Genomic DNA, 22,199 nt, shown 5'->3' with positions numbered 1-22,199 from the left:
CACGCCACGCCAGGCGATGCACCGAAGTTCCGCCGCTGATAGGCCTTTTCCGCCAGCGTGGATTAAACCACCTCTGGTGCCGGCGGGATTGGCGGCGCGGGCGGGCGCTGGGGTCCTGGTGGGGGCGCGGGGCGATCTGGCCTTGGGGGTTGCCCCCACAGTGGCCTGGCCCGCGATCGGGGCCCACCGATCGGCGGGCGGGCCTGTGCCATGGGGGCACTCTTTTTCTTCTTCCTTCACCATGGGCTCCACCATGGCGGAAGCAGAAGAGACCCCTCCCCTGAGCATGCGTCGGGATGAAGTCAGCAGTCGCTGATGCTCCGGCGCATGTGCGGACTTTTGCCTCAAAGGCCGTTCGCATTGTATATTGTGTTTTTTTTTTACATAGGATCCCTACAGTTACAATGTAATTGCAAGATTTGATCATTAGGTGCTGCTGTGTCTGTTGAAGGTTCAACTCCCACTCCGGGGATTTGAGCTCATAACCTGTGCTGACACTTCAGTGCTGGCACTGAAAATGTGCTACTGTCATGTTAAGAAATGGGTGTTTATAAAATAATACCTGTTTCTGTAGAGAAGTTAAACCTGATGTCTTTCTGCAAAAAGATTTTTTTTGTCTTATGGATGTTGCAAGGAAGGATTAAGGGCTACTTATAGAGTACTGTATTCTTTGGGGGGATTATTGCTGTTGATAGTTGTTAAGACATTTACTGTGAGTTTCTAAAGTGTTAACTGTGTTCATAAATAAACATTGTTTTAATTTAAAAGTACTGTAGATCTCTGTTGCATCACACCTGCAGAGTAGGCCCGTGTACTCCCCATAACCACGATCTATTAAAAGTTTTCAGTCAAGTGAACTCCATGATACACTTTGGGGCTGTCTCAACCCTGCCCATAACAAATTGGGGGCTCGAGGGGGATAAAAGTCTACCTATTGGATTGGTTTAGTGAACTTAAAGACAGTGAGGGGTGAGCATATTGTGGTTGCTTTTCAGGTGTGGTATACCAGTTTAAGTAGGGAGTGTGTTGTGGACAATGGCTCTTTCAGAGGCTCTGAAGTTTTTGGTGGTGGAGACGGTCACATGCAGTATCTTACGAACAGAAACGAAAAACAGTCTTTTCGATTTGGCAAAAACATTGCAGTTAACCTTACCTAACAGAATACGAAGGAAGAGGTACTTATCGCGGTAGCTGAGCATTTCAAATTGCCTGAGATACAGTCTGACTCATTGGAAATGGCAAAGATCCAGTTGCAGATTAAGCAACTTGAACATGAAAAAGAACTAAAGCAGCTTTAATATGCAATGAGAGAAAAAGAGAGAGAAAAGGAGATACAGATCAGGGAAAAAGGAAAGGAGGGAGAAGAAAGAAACAAAGAAAGAATAGCCCCAGCAGAACAAAAGGAAAGAGAAAGGGAGGTACAGATCAGAGAAAAAGAAAAAGAGAGCGAGGAAAGGAAAAAAGAGCGAGAGGAAAGGGAAAAAGAGCGAGAGGATAGGGAAAAAGAATGAGAGGATAGGAAATAAGAGAGAGAGGATAGGGAAAAAGAGAGAGAGTTTGGACTTCAGAAAATGGCCATGAAACATGGCAGTCAGTTAAAATTGGCAGGCATAAAGGGAAATGTACAGTTGGAGGATAGTGATGAGGATAGTGAGAAAGAGCATCATAGTCAACGGCTTGGTGGGGATTTATTGAAATGAGTCCAAGCATTGCCAAGGTTTGATGAGAAGGAGGTAGAAGCCTTTTTCATTTCATTTGAGAAGGTGGCTAAACAAATGAAATGGCCACCGGACATGTGGGTATTACTGATTCAAACAAAGCTGGTAGGCAGGGCTAGTGAAGTGTTTGCATCACTACCAGAGGAGGTATCTGGGACGTATGAGGAGGTGAAAAAATCCATCTTGGGTGCATATGAACTGGTGCCTGAAGTCTACAGACAAAGGTTTAGAAATGTAAGGAAAGAACCTGGTCAAACATACATGGAATTTGAAAGGATCAAACAGTAATTTTGAAAAGTGGATAAGGGCTTTTAAAATGGACCAAACACTCTCAGAGAAATTATACTTTTGGAGGAGTTTAAAAATTCAATTCCTGATGTAGTGAGAACTCATGTGGAAGAGCAGAGGGTTAAAACTGTGAGGCTAGCAGTAGAAATGGCAGATGATTCTGAATTAGTTCATAAATAAAAGTTTGGTTTCCGACATCAGTTTCAGCCTGTGAGGGATAGAAACTGGGGTAAAGAGAAATACTCAACTGGTAAAGGTAAAGGAGATCTGATGGGAGATAATAAGGAGAGTGTACCTCAGATTAAAAAAGAAATCCAGGAGGGTGGAAGAGAAATGAAAAGTTTCAAATGTTTGCACTGTAATAAACTAGGCCATATAAAGTCAGTGTTGGTGGTTGACGAAAAGCACTGGGAAGGCTGATGTGGTAAAACAGGATAAGACAATGGGGTTTGTTAAATGGTAAATGAAAGCCCAGGTGAAGCAAAGGAGGTGCCAAAGATTGTATAACCTGATCAAGAGGTGATTGATAAGAAGGTGCCAGATATCTTTAAAGAATTTATTTGCGTGGGTAAGGTTTACTCATGTGTATCAGATGGAGCAGGTAAAGAAGTCACAATTTTAAGAGATACAGGAGCTAGTCAATCTTTAATGGTAAGAGATGAGGAGTTATGTAGTTTGGGAAGAATGTTGCCAGAAAGGGTGGTAATATGTGGAATTCAGGGTGAGAAGAGTAGTGTTCCATTATATAAGGTAAGGTTGGAAAGTCCAGTGAAGTGTGACAAAGTGGTAGTAGGAGGAATAGAGAAACTATCTTGTCCAGGAATACAGTTTATCTTGGGTAATGATGTAGCTGGATCACAGGTGGGAGTGATGCCTACTGTGGTTGATAAGCCAGTGGAAAATCAGACAACTGAAGTGTTAAAGGACGAATATCCTGGGATTTTTCCGGATTGTGTAGTAACAAGGTCGCAAAGTCACAGGTTAAGACAAGAGGAGAAATCAAAGAGTGAGGTTGAAGTTGAAAAATCAGAAGCGATTTTTGATCAGATGGCTGAAAAAGAACAAGAACAGGTGGAGGATGATGCGGATATTTTTCATTCAGGAAAATTGGCGGAGTTACAACAGAAAGATATAGAAATAAAACGGATGTATCAGAAAGCATACATGGAAGAGGAATCTGAGTGTACTTTGGAGTGTTATTACCGTAAAAATGATGTCTTGATGAGAAAATGGAGACCTTTACATATGCAGGCGGATGAAAAGTGGGCAGAGGTTCATCAAGTGGTATTGCCGGTAGGGTATAGAAAGGAGGTGTTGCGAGTAGCACATGAGGTACCAGTGGGAGGTCATTTGGGAGTAAGGAAAACTCAAGCAAAAATCCAAAACACATTTTTATTGGCCTGGACTACATAAAGATGTAGTTAAATTTTGTCGATCATGTAGCACATGTCAAGTGATATAGAAACTTCAAGCAGCGATAAAACCAGTGCCCTTAATACCCATCCCAGCACTTGAGGAACCTTTTACAAGTGTCTTAATTGATTGCGCAGGACCGCTTCCTAAAACGAAAAATGGGAATCAATATCTTTTGACTATAATGGATGTGACTACTAGGTTTCCAGAGGCCATTCCAGTACGCAATATTACAGCTAAAAAGATTGTGGAGGAGTTAATTAACTTCTTTACTAGATATGGACTACCCACAGAAATACAATCAGATCAAGGATCGAATTTTACCTTAAGTCATGGATAGCTTCGGTATAAAACAATTTAAATTAACTGCGTACCATCCAGAATCGCAGGGGGCATTAGAAAGATGGCATCAGACATTAAAGACAATGTTGAGGGCTTATTGCCACGATTATCCAGAGGATTGGGATAAAGGAATTCCAATTGTACTGTTTGCAATAAGGGATGCACTAATGAGTCAACCAAATTCAGTCCTTTTCTAATTTATGGTCATGAAGTAAGAGGACCACTTAAATTGATTAAGGAAAAATTGGTGAGTGAGAAATCGGAACTTACATTATTGGATTACGTATCAAATTTTGGTTAGACAACATTTAAAAGTTGCACAAAGTGTGATGAAACAGGTAGCGGACAAGAAATCCAAAGTTCGTAGTTTTGCCAGTGGAGATAAAGTTTTAGCATTGTTACCAGTGGTAGGTGAACCTTTAAAGGCAAGGTTTTGTGGACCTTATCAGATTGAAAGGAAATTAAGTGAGGTGAATAATTAACGCCAGATAGAAGGAAAACTCACCGAGTGTATCATATGAATATGCTTAAAAGGTACTTTGAAAGGGAAGGAGAGAAAAAGGAGGAGGTTTTAATGATTCTAGGCGAGAAAAAGGAGGAGGTTTTAATGATTCTAACTCAAAGTGATGAACCAATCCAGATGACTTTGAATTTGACATACCTCAAAATAAATTGGAAAACGAGGATGTTCTTAAAAATTGGGATAAATTGTTGAGTTACCTTCCAGAGGAAAATCGGACTGACCTGAAAGAGTTATTGTTAGCACATGGACAAGTTTGTGGAGATCAGTTGGGAAGCACTGAAATGGCTATACATGTAGATGTGGGAAATGCTGTTCCAATCAAACAACATCCATATAGACTTAAGCCTTTAAAATTGGCACAGGTTAACAAAGAGATTGAAAGTATACTTAAAAATGGCATAATTAAAGTGGGTTGCAGCCAATGGAGCTCACCCATAGTGATGGTACCTAAACTAGACGGTACCCAATGGTTGTGTGTGGACTATAGAAAGGTTAATACAATTACAAGAATGGACTCTTATCCTATCCCATGTTTGGAGGATTGCATTGAGAAAGTGGGACAATCAGCTTTTATTTCCAAACTGGATTTACTAAAGGTTACTGGCAGGTACCTTATCTGAAAGGGATAAGGAGATTTCAGCTTTTGTGACTGCAGATGGCATATACCAATTCAAAGTAATGCCATTTGGCATGAAAAACGCCCCAGCTACATTTCAACGGTTAACTAACAAAGTCGATTACCCAATTGTGCGATATACATCGACGATCTGGTAATTTTCAGCCAGACATGGAAAGAACATTTGAAGCATCTGAAGGAGTTATTCAAATGACTTCAGGAGGCGGTTTTGGTGATATACCTAGCCAAAAGTGAATTTGGAAAAGCCCAACTCACTTTCCTTGGCCATGCAATCGGACAGGGTCGAATGGTTCCAGAGGATGAGAGAACAAAAGTTATTGGGGAGTTTCTAATACCCTCGACCCGACTGGAACTAATGTGATTTCTTGGCCTGAGTGGATTTTACCGGAACTTTGTGCCAAATTTTAGCAATGTGGTTGCTCCACTGATGGACTTCCTAAAGAAGCGTAGCAAATCTAAGTGGACAGTGGAGTGTCAACAGGCATTTGATTGCCTGAAGGCTGTGTTGACCACTGCTCCTGTGTTAGCCGTCCCAAATTAGACAAAACCATTCAAAGTGGCTGTTGATGCGAATGACGTAGGTACAGTGCTTCTACAAGACGATGATGAAGGACTAGAGCGGCCTATTGATTATTTTGCAAAGAAATTGAATTCTCACCAGAAAAAGTATTCAACGATTGAGAAGGAGACTTTGAGTTTGGTGCTGGCTTTGCAACATTTTCACATTTATTCAAACTTAAAAGGTACAAACTCCATTGACGTTTTTGGAGCGATTCCGGAATAACAATGTAAGACTTTCGATGGAGTTTATTGTTACAGCCATTTCATTTAAAAATAGTACATGTGGCAGGATGAGAAAATGTGATAGCCGATGCTTTGTCACAAATGTGATGAACGGAAGCAGGTTCGGTGGAGGAAGAAGAACTAAAATGGACTGTTATTATAAATGTTTGCGTGTTTTGTTTTGTTAAAAAAGAAATGCATATTCACTGTCCATATTTCTTAAAGGATAGTGAAAAGGTGAAAAATGAAACCATCTTGAAGTTGATGGTTTAATTTTTTCTTGGGGGAGGTGTCATGTGAGAGTACCTTTAAGAAATGGGTGTTTATAAAATAGCTGGTGTGGATGTACCTTTAAGAAACGGGTGTTTTTCAGTGATGTCAGAGTTTGGGTGGAGCTGGGCTGTCTGTCTGCTTTTACTTTTGCTTTGGGCTGTCTGCTACAGGGTGTGTTTTAGTTTCGTTTTGAGAGCTGGATAGCTGCAGTCATAGCAAGAAGGTGTATTAATCTCTTTCTCTGCAATATAAAGACTGTCTCCAGATCCTTTGGTGATTTTAAAATAATACCTGTTTCTGTAGAGAAGTTAAACCTGATGCCTTTCTGTAAAAAGGTTTTTTTTGTCTTATGGATGTTGCAAGGAAGGATTAAGGGCTACTTATAGAGTACTGTATTCTTTGGGGGATTATTGGTGTTGATAGTTGTTAAGACATTTACTGTGGGTTTCTAAAGTATTAACTGGTATCATAAATAAACATTCTGTAGATTTCTGTTGCATCACACCTGCAGAGTAGGCCCGTGTGCTCCCCATAACCACAATCTATTAAAAGTTATCGGTCAGGTGAACTCCATGATACACTTTGGGGTTGTCTCAACCCTGGCCCATAACACTACATAGTCAGAGGTGCAATTTTTCAGTTGAGACATTAAACCTCTGAGGCCCTGTCTGATGGATTTGAAAGATCCCAGCAGCACTATTCGAAGAAGAGCAGGGGAATGGGCCCAGTCTCCTGGTCAATGTTTATATCTCAACCAACATCAGAGTTTAATTGGTCTTTTATACCCAGGCTGTTTGACTGGAATCATATCTATCACAAAAGAAGGTTATTGTGGTTGTTGAAGGCCAATCATCTCAGCCCCAGGACATTGCTGTTGGAGTACTTCAGGGTAGGGACCTAGGAACAACTCCCTTCAACTGTCTCATCAATGACCTTCTTTTGATCATGCAGCCAGAAATGGAGATGTTCGCTGATGGTTGCACAATGTAATTCCTCTGATAATAAAGCAATCTATGCTCATGGAAAGAAAGTGTTACAAATGCAGGACTTTACAAGATAGTTATGTTTTAAAATGTCTCTTTTAACATAAGGTGAAACTGAATGTTCTGGCTGGAGGGATGGTGGCCATACTAAACTTCTGCCTGAAGACAGACCCATGTGATTTGGTTAACCTGGGGAAGAATCCCAAACTGAAATCTAGTGAAAATCAAAGTTTTCACACATTGACACAGTAAATGTGCTGTTTTTGTGAGACACAGGCAAGCAGAGACAAGGCAGTTACTGCTGTGCACAATGTTGGTAATAATCCATGTCTCTGTTCAAAGTAAGAGAAAACAGATGTGACTTCTGGAGATCTAATGAAGGAAAACAAGGCATCGCTAGGTGGGCCTTGTTGGTGGAAGTTGGGTGCGACAAAAACAGACTGAATGGACCGAACTTCGAAGGACACTGGACATTGCAACCTGGCATGGCAGGAAAGAGTGAGCTTTCTGGAAATCTGGGAATAATCTTGGAATTATTCTTGTAATGGTATACATCTGTCAGATGTGCGGTGCACAATTAAAGGGGTTGTGAGGCGTACTGTATCTTGATTGCATTTGTTAATACCAAAATACCTTTCACTCGTTCAATGTATTTGTTGCCTGCAGGCCCACCATCCAATAAAGGTAGCTGGGTGGCTTCCTGTTCTCCAAGTGAGAGGACTTGCAATTCTGAAGCCTCAGTAGTGCCAGTAGGTGCTGCTGATATATATGCAGGGTACCTCAGGAGCTGGACAAGGAAAGTTAAAAAAAATTCAGATGTCTGAGCGTTGGAGGTGAAACCTCTGTGCGGGAGAACATTGGGGCCTTGGGGGTGGCCGTTCCTGCCTAAAGCTCCATCTTTTGACCATCGAACCTGCCCCCCACCATCCTGCCCTCCTGTTCCTGGAGGGCTGCCCGATTTAGCTGGCGACCTCTCCGCACAATGGAGGCAGTTGTCTGCTGTTGGCAAAAGGCTAACGACCCAGAGAATTTTATAATTGGGTTTTAATTATGCTCATCAGATACCCATCTCCCTGGAAGGGGCAGCCTCGCTATCTCCAGTCCCTCCACTGGGAAAATGCTCTGACAGTGGAACTGTGTCAGAGAGCCAACCTGACACAGCCCCCCATGATTTACCAGCCCTTCCACCTCCGGCCGGACCATCCAGGGGCCTTTGTGCCCAGAACCTGTCTCACTAGATTAACCTGGATATTACATTTATCTTCTCATCTTTTACTGGCTTTTATTTTATAATATTGCATTAATGATATAAGCCATATGCTGCACACACATTGATGAAAATGAAAAAAAAAAAGAAAATTGCTTATTGTCACAAGTAGGCTTCATATGAAGTTACTGTGAAAAGCCCCAGGTTTTTTAAAGCCAAGTTTTTTAAAGCTGCCTTTCCACACCAAAAGCATTGTGGCTTTTTTGTATAAAACATCTTGTAGATAACACAAAATTAACCTTTTCAAAAACATAGAGCACTTTCAGCAGCTGAGATTTTCTCTTGTCCAGAATGCAACAATAATAGTCGCTCTCTGTGAGATCTTTAAAAGCCTTTATGAATTATTTATTTGCACAATAAACCCATGTCAATCTCCCTATCTGGAAGCAAAGCATTCCTGACAGACTGAAGTAAGATTAAACTTAATTTAACACAGTCAACTGCTCCTTTAGTCTGGCTCTTTGCTCCAACCCAGGCTGTTCTGTGAAAAATTGTTGTGCAATTTAAGAGGTCATTTTATCCCATAGATTCCCTGCTATGCAATTAGCAAACTAAAGCATTGGGTGGTAAATTTTGCAGCCCACCAATCAGGCCTGCTAACCTTTGTACCCAATTTCCTGATGTATAGAACCCTGCATCATAAATGCTCAACTGTAAAGCATACCCATTTCCAGAGATGTAAATCACGAGGGAAGGTTCCATAAAGGTAGCTGGTAATCCTTTAGGTTTATGTAATTGAGGGATGATCTGATCAAGCTATTTGAAATGTAAAAGTATTTGATGAGTTGGATACAACCTGCACCATTCATACTTGACAGCTTCCTGTTGAAGTCACCATGATAGTCTGACCATCCCTCAAAGCAGAGGCAAGTCTTTAATCTCCAATTTAAATTGATGAAGAAAAGCTGACAGTGAAATTTTCCAGTGAGTTCCCTGTTTCCTGACACAGCGATGGGGAGGGGGATGATCAACCGTCTTGTGCAGGCAGACAGTGGTCACTCAGATACCAGCACTCCAGCCAGGTCACTGTCCGTGTGGAGTTTGCACATTCTCCCCATGTCTGCGTGGGTTTCACCCCACAACCCAAAGATGTACAGGTTGGGTGGATTGGCCACGCTAAATTGCCCCTTAATTGGCAAAAATAAAGAATTGGGCACTTTGAACTTATAAAAAAAGTGATTTAAAAAAAAAAGAAACATATTTTTGCTACAAAAAAACCTCTGTTTTTCTCTCCATAGATGTTTCCAGGAATTTTCTTTTTACTTCAGGATGTTGCATCCTGATTGTAGCCTCATGGAAATATATCTCCTTTCCTTCACCATTGCTGGGTTAAATCCTGGAACACCACACTGAACCATACTGAACAGCACTATGGGAGTATCTATACCACATGGACTGCTGTGGTTCAAGAAGGCAGCTCACCACCATCCTCCTCAATGGCAATTGGGGATGGACAATAAATGCTGGCCTAGCCAGAGATACCCACATCCCATAAATTAATTTTTAAAAACGTTGCCACATCCAAACCCTGCACAGGTCTTCTGTGATTTCTGGCTGCTGCCTTTGATTCCATTGACTCCCAAAGTCTTCTGCCCTTTGATAATCTCAAAATGTCCTGCTGGAAGTTTTCGCTCTGCCTTGGTGAGCTCTCTCTAGACCTTGCAAATGAATGAGTTGATGTTGGAGAGGAGCAGGCGATTCACAATAACCCAACTCTACCAGGAAGGCAAAATGGAGGAGAAAGGCCTCCAGTGAGGGGTTTTCTGCTCTGGTGGAGGAGGAAGGTGGGAGATGGATTAAATTTGAGAAGATACTGAAAATAATTGATAAATAAGACCTTGTTTTGTTTCTGATTTAAGGAATCGAGGCCCAGCAGATGGAGCAACTGGTAACACGAACCAGCTGAGCATCCCATTAAAGGTGACAGTAAAGATTAACAAAGATCCACTGCTGGATCATGGATTTATGGTATCAGAAGAAACACCGGTGTGTGTGAAGTCTGTCACTGCAGGTAAGTACCGAAGGATGGGAGATTGGAGAGGAGGGGATGGAGGTGTATGGTCGGGGAGCAGGTTAGAGTTTGATTAATAGGGGTGGAGCTTTATTAGCTGATACTTTATGAGATTCTTGCCCATTGCAACACTTCTAACATTAACCCTGACTTTGTGTCACTATTCCTCCTGTACCCACAGTATCCTGTAACAACACTTCATCAGCTTTGCTGCGTTGCCAACATTTAGTATTGGGTGATATTGTAAAATGGGTGTTGGAGAATCAGTAACTCTTTTCACCCAGTGCCTGCTTTTCTATTCCATTTAAGTCAATGGCAAAGGCATTTGGGTGGGATGTAAAGCAGCCGGCTGATTTGTTATCACTACTGCACAAGATCTATTTCACTCCCATTTTTGTCTTGTTTGAGATATAACAGGCCGCCTTATTCTCTTCCTCTTCACTGCACTGATTTTTAAAATTTGTTCTCTGGCCACAGGCAATGCTGCAAGGCCTACTCATTGCTCATCTCTCATTGCCCTGAAATAGTGGTCACCCCTCTCCATGCAGTACAAGTTCAGAGCGTCCACCCACAATGGTCTTGCAGCAGAACAGGAATAAGCCACTCAGACCTTCGAGCTTGTTCTATCATTCAATGGGACCTGTACCTCATCTTCATCTACCCATCTTTGAACCATTATCCCTTCATACCTTTATGTAGCAAAAATGTTAGCTAGGAAATTCCAGGATACTAGTCCTGCAATAAGGAAGTCCTTAAAAACATTTTGGGAATGCTCATAATCTCTGGAGTTTGTTATGTCTGCATCATTATGTTAAAGACGTGGTTGGGTAGCATACAAAGTGTTGTTCATAGAACATAGAATATACAGTGCAGAAGGAGGCCATTCAGCCCATCGAGTCTGCACCTATCCACTTAAGCCCTCACATCCACCCTATCCCCGAAACCCAATAACCCCTCCTAACTTTTTTGGTCACTAAGGGCAATTTATTGTGGCAAATCCACCTAACCTGCATGTCTTTGGACTTTCGGAGGAAACCGGAACACCCGGAGGAAACCCACGCAGACACAGGGAGAACGTGCAGACTCCGCACAGACAGTGACCCAGCGGGGAATCGAACCTGGGACCCTGGCGCTGTGAAGCCACAGTGCTATCCACTTGTGCTACCGTGCTGCCCTAATACAATACCCTGGGATAGTACGCAGTCAATTCCAGCCCTACTTGACCCAGAGTCACAACACAATTGAATTAATCAATTATTCTTAGAAAAATACCCAAAGCCTTTGGTCTTTGGCTGCTTAATAATTACAGTCACCACGGTTGTAAATGTAAACACAAATACTTTTTTTATTTATAACAAGAACTGTAATGAAATATGCAGCAAATACAACTGGTTAACTATGATCTAATTCCTAAATCCCCACTTTAACTTGCCCCCACCCTCTACACACACACACACAAGACAGTCAAACACAGAGGAGATGAAATGGGTAAAAAAAACTCATAACTAAAAGGAAAAAAGAGTCTTTGTCCCTGATGGTGGATTTTAGCACCTTACCCTTCAAGCTTTGCTTTCAGTTTGAGGTTTATAATGTAGATTAATTCAGGTCTCTAGTTTCAGAAATACAGTACTCACAGTTTTTCTGGAGAGAGAGATAGGTTTTTGACATTGTCTGCAGCCTGTAATGGTTCCCCTACAGATTCATTCATTCAGGTTCTCTGCAGCTTCAGGAATATCGAATTCACAGCCTTTCTGGAGAAAACACGGAGGAGAGAGAGAGTGTCCTGTCCCTGTGCTTCCAGGAGTCCAACTGAAACTCCTTGGAACTCTGAAAATCATTCCACTGGGATAGGATCCAATCATCAGCTGTTAATGGGCAGAATATGGCCTTTTGGCCCATTCATTGGCTATCAGCCAATCAATCAAACCGAGTCCCAACCCATCTCTCTGGTGCAGAAAAATCTGAAGCTCCTGTTCAAACTAACAGAGACTAGCAGTGTTCTCTCCTATAACTTCTGAATTCCTCATTCATTTGCTTCCTGACTTGAAGAATACATGTCCATTAATTATCCATAGATCAAAAATGATAATGTCAAAATAAAAGAAAGGGGAAATAAGGGAATAATCAGGAAGGACCCTTACAATTATTCCATTGTCATTCTCTCCCTGACTGAAACAACCTGTGCCCATACGTAGCAAAGCCTGGGCAACATTGAGGCTTGGGCTGGCAACGGCATGTAATATTCGCGCCACACAAGTGCCAGGCAGTGACCATCAGCAACAAGAGACAATCCAGCCATTTTCCCTTGACATTAAATGTCATTACCATCACTGAAGTCCTGGCTAGCAACATCCTGGGGGTTACCATTGATCAGAAACTGAACTGGACCAGCCATATACATACTGTGACTATAAGAGCAGGTCAGAGGCTGAGAGGTGTGTGGTGACCTTATTAATCATCTCCTTACTCCCATTAGCATGCCCACAATCAGATGGAATATTCTCCACATGCGTGGATGAATGCAATACCAACAACACTCAAGAAGCTCAACACTATCTAGGAAAAAGCAACCTTCTTGATGGACACCCCCATACACCACCGTAAACATTCATACCCTTCACCACTGACACACAGTGACAGCAGTGTGAACCATTTACAAGATGCACTGCAGGAACTCATCAAGGCTCCTGTAACTGCACCTTCTAAACCCGTGACCTTTACCACCGAGAAGGACAAGGGCAGCAGGCGCATGGGAACACCACCATTTAAAAATTCCCCTCTAAATCACACATCATCCTGATTTGGAAAAATATCGCCATTTTTTCACTATTGCTGTGTCAAAATCCTGGAACTCCCTCCGAACAGCACGATAGGTGGACCTACACTACGTGGACTGAAATGGTTCAAGAAGGCGGCTCTCCGCTACCTTCTCAAGGACAATTAGGGGTGGGCAATAAATGCTGGCATACATCCCTTGATAGAATAAAAATAAAATTTGAATTTCACATCCTTACATTGACTAGTGGTTCAGGCCTCATCCATGATTTCATTTGAACAATCAACAATCCCCACTGTTTTCAGATGTCTCAAAAGCAGCGATGGATCAGTTTAAATTTACAGTGCAGGATCTCACATTTGTTTCAGGACTTTCTACATTATTCGTGTAAAACTAGGTTTAATTTTTACCACGTTAATGCCACTGACATTTTCCAGTTCTACAGCAGCCAGTCCAGCAATATCCTAATTTCTTTAAGGATTTCTGGCCACTGCTGAAGGAATTGAATCATGGGGTGGTTACAGAAAAGGGGAAGGCCATTTTTCCTGTTGAGTCTATGCTGACTCTCTGCAAGACCAACTCTCCGAGTTAGATCATGGAATAGAATCTCTGCAGTGCAGAAGGGGGCCATTTTGGCACATCGCATCTGTACCGACCCTCTGAAAGAGCACCCTACCCCCACTCTCCAGCCCTACCCCCCTAACTCTATATCCCCATCTGACCTTTGGACAATAAAGGGCAATTCAGCATGGCCAATCCACCTAAACTGCACATCTTAGGACTGTGGGAGGAAACCTACGCAGACATGTGGAGAACATGCAAACTCCACACAGTCACCCAAAGTCAGAATTGAACCCAGGCCCCCGGTGCTTTGAGGCAGCAGTGCTAACCATTGTGTCACCATGCACCCCATTGACTCCACCTATTCCTTTGTGGGGAAAATATCTTGCTACATCGCTTCCAGTGAAGCTGGGAGAAGAAGGATTGTTCCTCCTTGCTCTGCAGCGCTACTGCAGTGATGAGGTAGGGGGCTTATCAGCTCAGGTTACATTCCCAAACTAGTAATTCCACAAGGGACATTGGGTGAGCTGCCCTTTGAGGTGCAACAAGCTCTGTTGAGTCAGCTCAACTAATACATTAATGCCTAGAAGGGACTCAATTTCATGCGAGACTTGGGCCTCTGGCTTCTAATTTGCAGTACATCCTCCCTCCTGCAGCCATGGGCCCAAATTATCTTTTTGGCCCTTTAGACGTATGTAGTGTGTGGAATATCCAAGTGCATTCAAACATAAACTATAAAGGGCCCGTTGTAGCCTACATTTTCCTTGTTCCACTGGCTGTGACCATGCTCTTCCTCTCACACACCCTGTGGCAGGAGCTGTGCTTCGGATTGTCAGCTTCTTCATCACTTGCTAATTGCCAGCGTCATTAATGTAGCCACTTGCAAATACAGCCGGCAGAAATAGACAAGGTTTTACTGCCAGTGTCTCAGGGCACTAAACAGCTGGCACCAACTAGAATATTACTCTGCCAAGAGTTCATTGATTTCCTTTTTGGACCTTTAATGATTGTGCTAAATTGTTTCTCAATGCATAATACTGCCAGAGTGTCTGCCAACCATAAACAGAATCTTGCTATTCTCCAAAATGGATAAAAACACAGCATTAAAGGAGATTGGAATGAATCAGGGAGTGGGGGCTGGGGGCATTGGTAAACTTACATCTGAGACACAACTGGTAAACCTCCTTGTACACCCGGCGCAAAGTCTCAAATTCAGTGTAGGGAATCACACATCCATTTCATTCAGGCTCGAGGAGTCCAAAGTAAGCAAAAAGTAAACCACATTTATTTTACAATTATTTACATGAGTACCGGTAGTATTTCACCAGGTACTCTCTCTTGTCAGTCTGTTCCAGACTGGCTGACCTTTTATACAAGTACGGGTAAGCTATACTGCCCCTAGCGGGGGAGCCCGTACTCCTCAAGGATCACTGGGAAAACAATCATCCCCACACTGCAGGTTATTACACCCATCAAATGGTCTGGTAATTTCCATCTCGAACAGCACTGTGGGTTTACCAACACCACAAAGACTGCACCACGAAGAAGAACAATTCTCATGGGAAATTAGGGGTGAACAATAAATGTAGACGTTGCCAACAATGCCGACGTCTCATGAACGTTTGAAAAAAATATCAAACACAAGGCACTGCACCTCCAGCCCACAGACTGTCACACTCAGCACAAGACATGTCATAATCGTTACAGGGATTGTACAGCTTCATAAGTAGCAGAGGAACGTGAGACTTTCCACCATCACAGACTTTATCAGCAAGTGTGTAGAAGACTGCATGGAAAGAAGGTAGTATGTACGTTCCCAACAGGAAACCATGGCTTAATCAGGAGATTGACTCCCTACTGAAGGCCAGGTCTGAGGCATTCAAGACAGGCAACCCTGACATATACAAGAAATCCAGGTACGACTTCTGCAAAGTCATCAGGGATGCCAAGAGACAATATCAGACCAAGCTAGAGTCACAGACTAGCGTCACAGAATTTCTTTTTCTTTTTTTAAATAATTTAGAGTACCCAATTCATTATTTCCAATTAAGGGGCAATTTAGCGTGGCCAATCCACCTACCCTGCACATATTTGGGTTATGGGGCTGAAACCCACGCAAACACGGAGAGAATGTGCAAACTTCACACGGACGGTGAGCCAGGGCCGGGATCGAACCTGGGACCTCGGAGCTGTGAAGAAGCAGTGCGAACCACTGTGCCACCGTGCTGCCTACGTCACGGACTCTTGTCGGTTGTGGCAAGGCTTAAATGACATAACGGTCTACAAAGCAAAGCCGAGTAGAATCTCCGTCAGCAGCGCACCCCACCCCAACGAAGTCAATACATTCTATGCTCGGTTCGAGCAGGAAACCATCAACAGTTGTCAACTGCCACAGCAGCCTTGGACACACCCATACCTACCGTCATAGCTTTCAAAGCCAGATCGGCCTTCTTGAAAGTGAACCCTCGGAAAGCGGCGTGTCCCAATGGGGTTCCTGGTCGTGCACTCACATCCTCTTTTTCAACCTCTTCCATCGGGCAGGAGATACAAAAGTCTGAGAACACGCACCAACAGATTCAAAAACAGCTTCTTCCCTGCTGTTACCGCACTCCTGAATGACCCTCTTGTGGACTGAACTGATCTCCCTACACATCTTCTCTACTGTTGTAGATCTACATTCAGTATGCTTCACCCAATGTCTAGGTCCATGTATTTACATTGTATATTTTTTGGATGTCCTATGTTTTTCATGTATATGAACATGGTACACAGAACAATACTTTTCACTGTGCCTCAGGACACGTGATAATAAATCTAAATCTGAATCTAAAATCTAAGTTTTAGACTATGTCCCCAAGTTGTAGATTCCCTAACCGGCGATGTAGTTTCTCTGCAACTGCCACTTCACTCCCTCCACGGCCACCATATCCTTTGTGGTGTCAAGAATTGCTCATAATACTCCAGCTGCGGTGTAATCATGGATTTGTATAGTTGAATATGACTTCCCCCTCCTCTATTATTGTGTACAGTTCTGGGCGCAACACTGTAGGAAGGATGTGAATGCATTGGCGCGAGTACGGAAAAGGTTAACCAGAATGGTTCCAGTGGTGAGAAACTTCAGTGATGAGGATAGTTTGGAGAGTGTTACAACCCTGATGGAGGTTACTACATCAGGACTATCAGCTTCCCTCTGACCGCCACTGAATACAAGCTTCCCTGGTAACGAGGGGGTGGGGCTTCACTTTAACAGGGGACTAGATTACGAGTATAAAAATCCAGACCTGGGCGCAGGTCGAGGAGGGAGACCCTTTGGGGAGTGGAGATCTTGTAAATCATAAATAAACCTAACCTTTGTTTTCTGCTTGCTTGGTCAATGCGTTCTGCTTTAGCGGATTCTTCACTGACTGGGGACGAGGATGGGATCATCTGACCGGGAACATTTGGACAAACTGGCCGAGGTTCTCTGGTGTTTCGAAGAAGCGAGGGTCCGCCTCCACAGGGAAAAGTGCATTCTTACCGCCACCATGGTTACCTACCTGGGCTATCGTGTGGATCGCCATGGACAGGCCATCCGTCAGGACCCAGTGTCTATTGGACCGACGGAGCTACACTCGTTTTTTGAGCCTAATAAATTACCATGGCAAGTCTATTCTGAACCTTACCATGGTCCTGGCCCCCCCTTCACCGCCTGCTAAAGAAAGGTCAATGTTGGGAATGGTCCCAGGCCCAGGGGATGGCTTTTGTGTCAGTGAGGAAACAGCTATTCTCCTACCATATACTGACTCACTTTGACCATACCAAGCCACTGTTGTTAATGTGCGATGCTTTCCCTTTAAAGGGTTGGGACCGTCCTTGCCCACCGGATGGACGATAAATCAGAGCGCCCCATAGCGTCCGTGTTTTGGACATTGGTGGACGTGGAAACAAACTATGTACAAATCGAGAAGGAAGGCTTGGCCATGGTGTTTGGGGTAATGAAATTTCATAAGTACATGTACGGGCATCCTTTCACTGTCTACACCAATCACAAGCTCCTGTTGGGATTGTTTAAGGAAGACCGGGTGATTTCCCCCCATCGTCTCTGTCAGGATCCAGCAGTGGGCGCTGCTGCTAGCAGCATATGAGTACGTATTGGAACACTGCTCTGGGTTCAATTCCACATGCTGATGCATTGCGTTGCCTCTCTCTCCCCACCAGGCTGCCTGCACCGGCATTGGCTGATGAGGTGATAGCCGCCCTCCATTTTTGTGGATTCCTTGCCCGTTCCAGTTACGACACATAATCCCCTACGGGGCCCAACACCGTGCCTTGCCGAGGGGCTTGAAGGAAACACTAACAAGCTACTCAAGTTAAGCATCGAGGATGGTGTCATCCTGTGGGCCACACACATGGTGGTTCCCGAGTGGGGGCGTGAACCACTCCTGCTGGACCTCCATAATGGATACCTTGGGGCGTCAAAGATGAAGATACTAGCCTGCAGCTATGTATGGTGGTCAGGCGAGGTGGCCCAGCGTTGTATTCAGTGCCAGGAGCACTAGAAGCTGCTGCTGGTGGCGTCGCTTCACCCATGGGAATGGCTGGGGCTGTCCTTGTTCCCACCTACACATAGATTTTGCGGAACCATTCCAGGAAGCAATGTTCCTCATCGTCGTAGACACCCACTCGAAGTGGATGGAGGTCCATAAAATGCAAAGCACAACAGCTCGAGCCACCATCGACAGGCTGCGGCAATCTTCCAGCACCCACGGCATACCGGATGTCCTGGTCTCGGATAATAGGACAGTTTTCACGATTGCGGAGTCTGGGATGTTCATTACCGCAAATGGCATATGACACGTACATTCCACCCTGTACCACCCGGCGTCGAATGTGTTAGCGGAGCGCACAGTCCAAACGTTCAAATTCGGAATGAGAAAGCAGACTTCGGGGTCCTGGGGGACTTGGCTGGTGCGATTCCTTTTTTGCCACCAGATAACGGCGCACACCATGACAGGGGTCGTTCCGGCTGAATTGCTGCTGGGCCGTTGCTTCATATGCGTTTGAGTTTGGTTCCCCGGACATTGGCGGGAAATTCCAGATGGGTCAGGAGGCTGACACAGGCCGGCAAACGCCTTTGCGCGCCTTCGCTGAAGAAGACCTGGTGTACGTCCGCAACATTGGGTAAGGCACCACATGGATCCCCGCCGTTGTGTTAGCCCAGACAGGACTGGTCCCTTAACAAATGAAGGCACAGGGCACGAATCAAATTGGCATGTGGATCACCTCTGTGGACACATCCCTGAGATGCCAGATTTGATTCCAGAGGTTTTGGATTGAAACCGCCCCCAGCTCGAGTTACGGCCTCCACCCCAGCTGCCACCTTTGGCCTTGGCCACACCTGCCACGGAGAAGCCAATTCTGGACATCGAGATGCTGGACGAGGTCCTGCTGAACTCGGATTCCGGGCCTGCATGGACGTATTGCCACCATCGGAGCCCGTTGTGCCATTCGGTGACCCCGCCAAGGCATTCCATATGGAAACGCTGCTCCCCAGTTTGGTATACGTCTCCGGGTGCCAGAAGGTCGGTCCCCAATGGCCGTTCCCAGGCTAAGATGACTAGGGGCTCCTCGGAACCACCCGCGAAATGGACATGGACGTATCTCCGGAATTGGGGGGGTCAGCGGGGGGGGGGGGGGGGGGGGGGGAGAGAGAGAGAGACGGTGTTATAACCCTTGTGAAGGTCACTGCATCAGGACTATCAGATTCCCTGTAACCACTACTGAATACGAGCTTCCCCGGTAATGAGGGGGCGGGACTTCCCCTTAACAGGGGATTAGATCACTAGTATAAGATCCGTGTCCTTCACAATGTTTAGTTGGAGGAGATTTTTGCTCATCCAGTACTGGATGTTGGATAATCAGTCTGGTAACTTAGGAACAGTGGACGTGTCAAGGGAGGTAGTAGTGGGTTAGAGCTGGGTGTCATCAGCGTACATGTGTAAACTAACACTGTGCCTTTGGATGACAAATAGAAGTGGGGACCAAGGATAGATACTTGGGGTATACCAGGGGTAGTTGTGCAGGAGCGGAAAGAGAAGTAATTGCAAATGATAACTCAACTTTGCTTAGATTTATACGAATGGAACTAGGTGAGTGCATTCCCACCCAGCTGGATGACAGTGGAAAGGAATTGATGACGGATGGTCAAACATGTCAGAACCTGCAGGCAGGCTGAGAAGGATGATAAATAATATTTTACCACAGTCACAGAGGATATCATTTGTGACTTTGATAAGAGCCCTTTTTGGCAGGGGCAGAAACCTGATTGGAGGGATTCACATATGGAGTTCAGGGAAAGATGGACACAGTTTCAGGAGGCAGTAACATAGTCAAGAATTTTAGATTGGAAAGGGAGATTGGAGATGGGATGGTAGTTTGCAAGGATGGGGGACTTAATCTATCAACTCCACATTGTTATTGTATGCTTCCATCTACCCTACTTACAGTGTGTCATTAGCAAATTTGGATAAGTGGCTTTCTATCCTCTCATCTAAACCTCATAAATACAATGAAAACAAAATCCTTGTAGGACACCACTAGTCACATTCTGCCATTTGAGTGCCTGCTAATTATTCCGTTGCTGTTTCCTGTGGGTCAACCAATTTCCTCACCAGGTCAATAATTTACCTTAAATCCCATGAGCCCCAATTTTAGTTAATAGTCTCTTTTTGCCGATATCTAGTTCATAATTCATATGTTTTAGAACATAATATTAGGTTTGGGGAATTAAAGTTTTAAATGTAGATAAATGAAGGTATCTGATTGAGAAATGGATAAACAACCCTGAAGTAAATGCAGTTCAAACAAGCGTGGGGTTAAATACATAAACTAACTTGTGTATGTTTATATAAGGTTAGAGTTGATAGTGAAGTACTTGAACAATTAATAATCTATTTTGAAGATTGTAATGGAGTCAGGCAGTCTGGAGAGAGGAAATTTACACCAATTGGAACTATAGGTCATTCATACGGGTTACAGAATCAAAAAGTTATGTTGAAGGCAAAGTAACTTGTTTACATTTCTGCATTCATCTCAAATGATCCCAAAGCATGCCATGTTGTTGTAGAGATAATGATTTGGGTTGCAGCCTTGGTTAGAAGGTTAATTCATTCAATCTATATGTATGTTTGCTGACAGGAGCAGGCAGTTCAGTTTAGACTTCATGAGAGAGAACATCTGGAAGATTTGCTTTAGCTTGCAGCTAGTGAAAGAAATCTACAGTGATTCTCACAGAGCCATGCAGCAGAAATAGTCAGCTTGAATAGTTAGCTTGGAAAAGAGCTGTACAGAATCTGTGGGAGCAGACTTTAGAAAAATCAGCCTATATATGTCCTTAGCCAGGGCACAGAGCTGAAAAATGGTCTGTAAAAAAAATTTGAGGATCACTTAGCCAAATGTTAATGGAAGGATCCCTATAGAATTCCCCGAGGTATAGCTGGAATACTAAGGAGAATTAAAGTAAATTCCAGAAGGCTGTGGCACACCTTTGGGTTGGTCCCAGGTAAAGTGATGAGCTTCAAGATTTCATAAGATGAGGGAACTATTGGGAAGGGAAAGTAAAGAATAGTTATGAGTTATAGTATAATCCTTTCTAAGCTTTAATAATACTTACTTTGTTTAATTTTTTTGATGCACGATAACGTTTGTTATTTGTTTTAAAAAGTGAAACCTTTGTTGCATTTGGTTAGTTACTGGGTATATGGATTTCTTCTTTAAATGTTAATGGTTCCTAACAGGATCATAACACTCTTATGAGAGACTTTATCAAATACCATCTGGAAGTCCATTATAAATATTTATAGACATTTTCCAGTCCACTATTTTAGTCACCTCTTCAAAATATTCAGGGAGGTTTGTCAAGAATGACCTACACCATACAAACCTATGCTGTCTCATTCTAATCAGCCAACATTTTTCGAAGCGTTCAGTCATTCTATCCTTAATTATAGACTCTATTTCCCAACAACAGATGCAAGTCTATTCGGTCTATAATTTTCTGGTTTTCCTCTCCCAGCTTTCTTAAATTATGGTGTGGCAAGGGCAACTTTCTAATCTAGAGGACAGATTAATCAACTAGGGCATCTGCAGTGTTTGCTTCTACTTTCCTTAAATCTCTGGGATCGATACCATCTGGTCCTGGGGACTTGTCACTCTTTAGTGCCTTTGTTTTCTCCATTATTATTGTTTCTTGGGTTGATTTTGGTGAACTTCTGTCCCCGATTCAATATTAGTTTCCTTGAGATTTCCATAATGCTGGCCTTTAGTTCTATTTGCAAATACCGATGCAAAGTAATTCAACATGCCCGGGTTCCTTATTTTCATTGACAGTATCACTGTTCACAATTATTTCACCAGAAAGTCACAATCAAGTATCATCCACCTCTGTCCATTATCTGGCAACGTCCCTTTTGACTTTCTGGGCATTTTGATGAGACAAACATCAGACAAAAAGATATCCAGTTGTAAGAAATGCATGAAACATTATCTGGTTTTTGCTCTTTATACATGCTGATGTGGCGGCTGTGTATTTCCATCTCTTTTTTTCTCCTTTTATAAGGGATAACTATTTGGACATCCAAAAGTAT

The 22,199-nt window shown here is 43.5% G+C and overlaps 1 protein-coding gene across 2 annotated transcripts in view; it reads left to right on the top strand.

Moving 5' to 3' along the window:
• LOC119970237 (FERM and PDZ domain-containing protein 1) overlaps positions 1 to 22,199 on the top strand; it is a 178,421-nt gene that overhangs the window by 62,238 nt on the left and 93,984 nt on the right. For both annotated transcript variants that reach the window (XM_038804525.1, XM_038804526.1), the window contains one exon: positions 10,087 to 10,238. In XM_038804525.1, the coding sequence (XP_038660453.1) occupies positions 10,087 to 10,238 (152 nt within the window). The remainder of the gene's footprint in view (positions 1 to 10,086; positions 10,239 to 22,199) is intronic.

Source organism: Scyliorhinus canicula, chromosome 8 (genome assembly GCF_902713615.1).
Source record: "Scyliorhinus canicula chromosome 8, sScyCan1.1, whole genome shotgun sequence".
Taxonomy (NCBI): Eukaryota; Metazoa; Chordata; class Chondrichthyes; order Carcharhiniformes; family Scyliorhinidae; genus Scyliorhinus; species Scyliorhinus canicula.
This window is presented reverse-complemented; position numbering and strand designations above follow the sequence as displayed.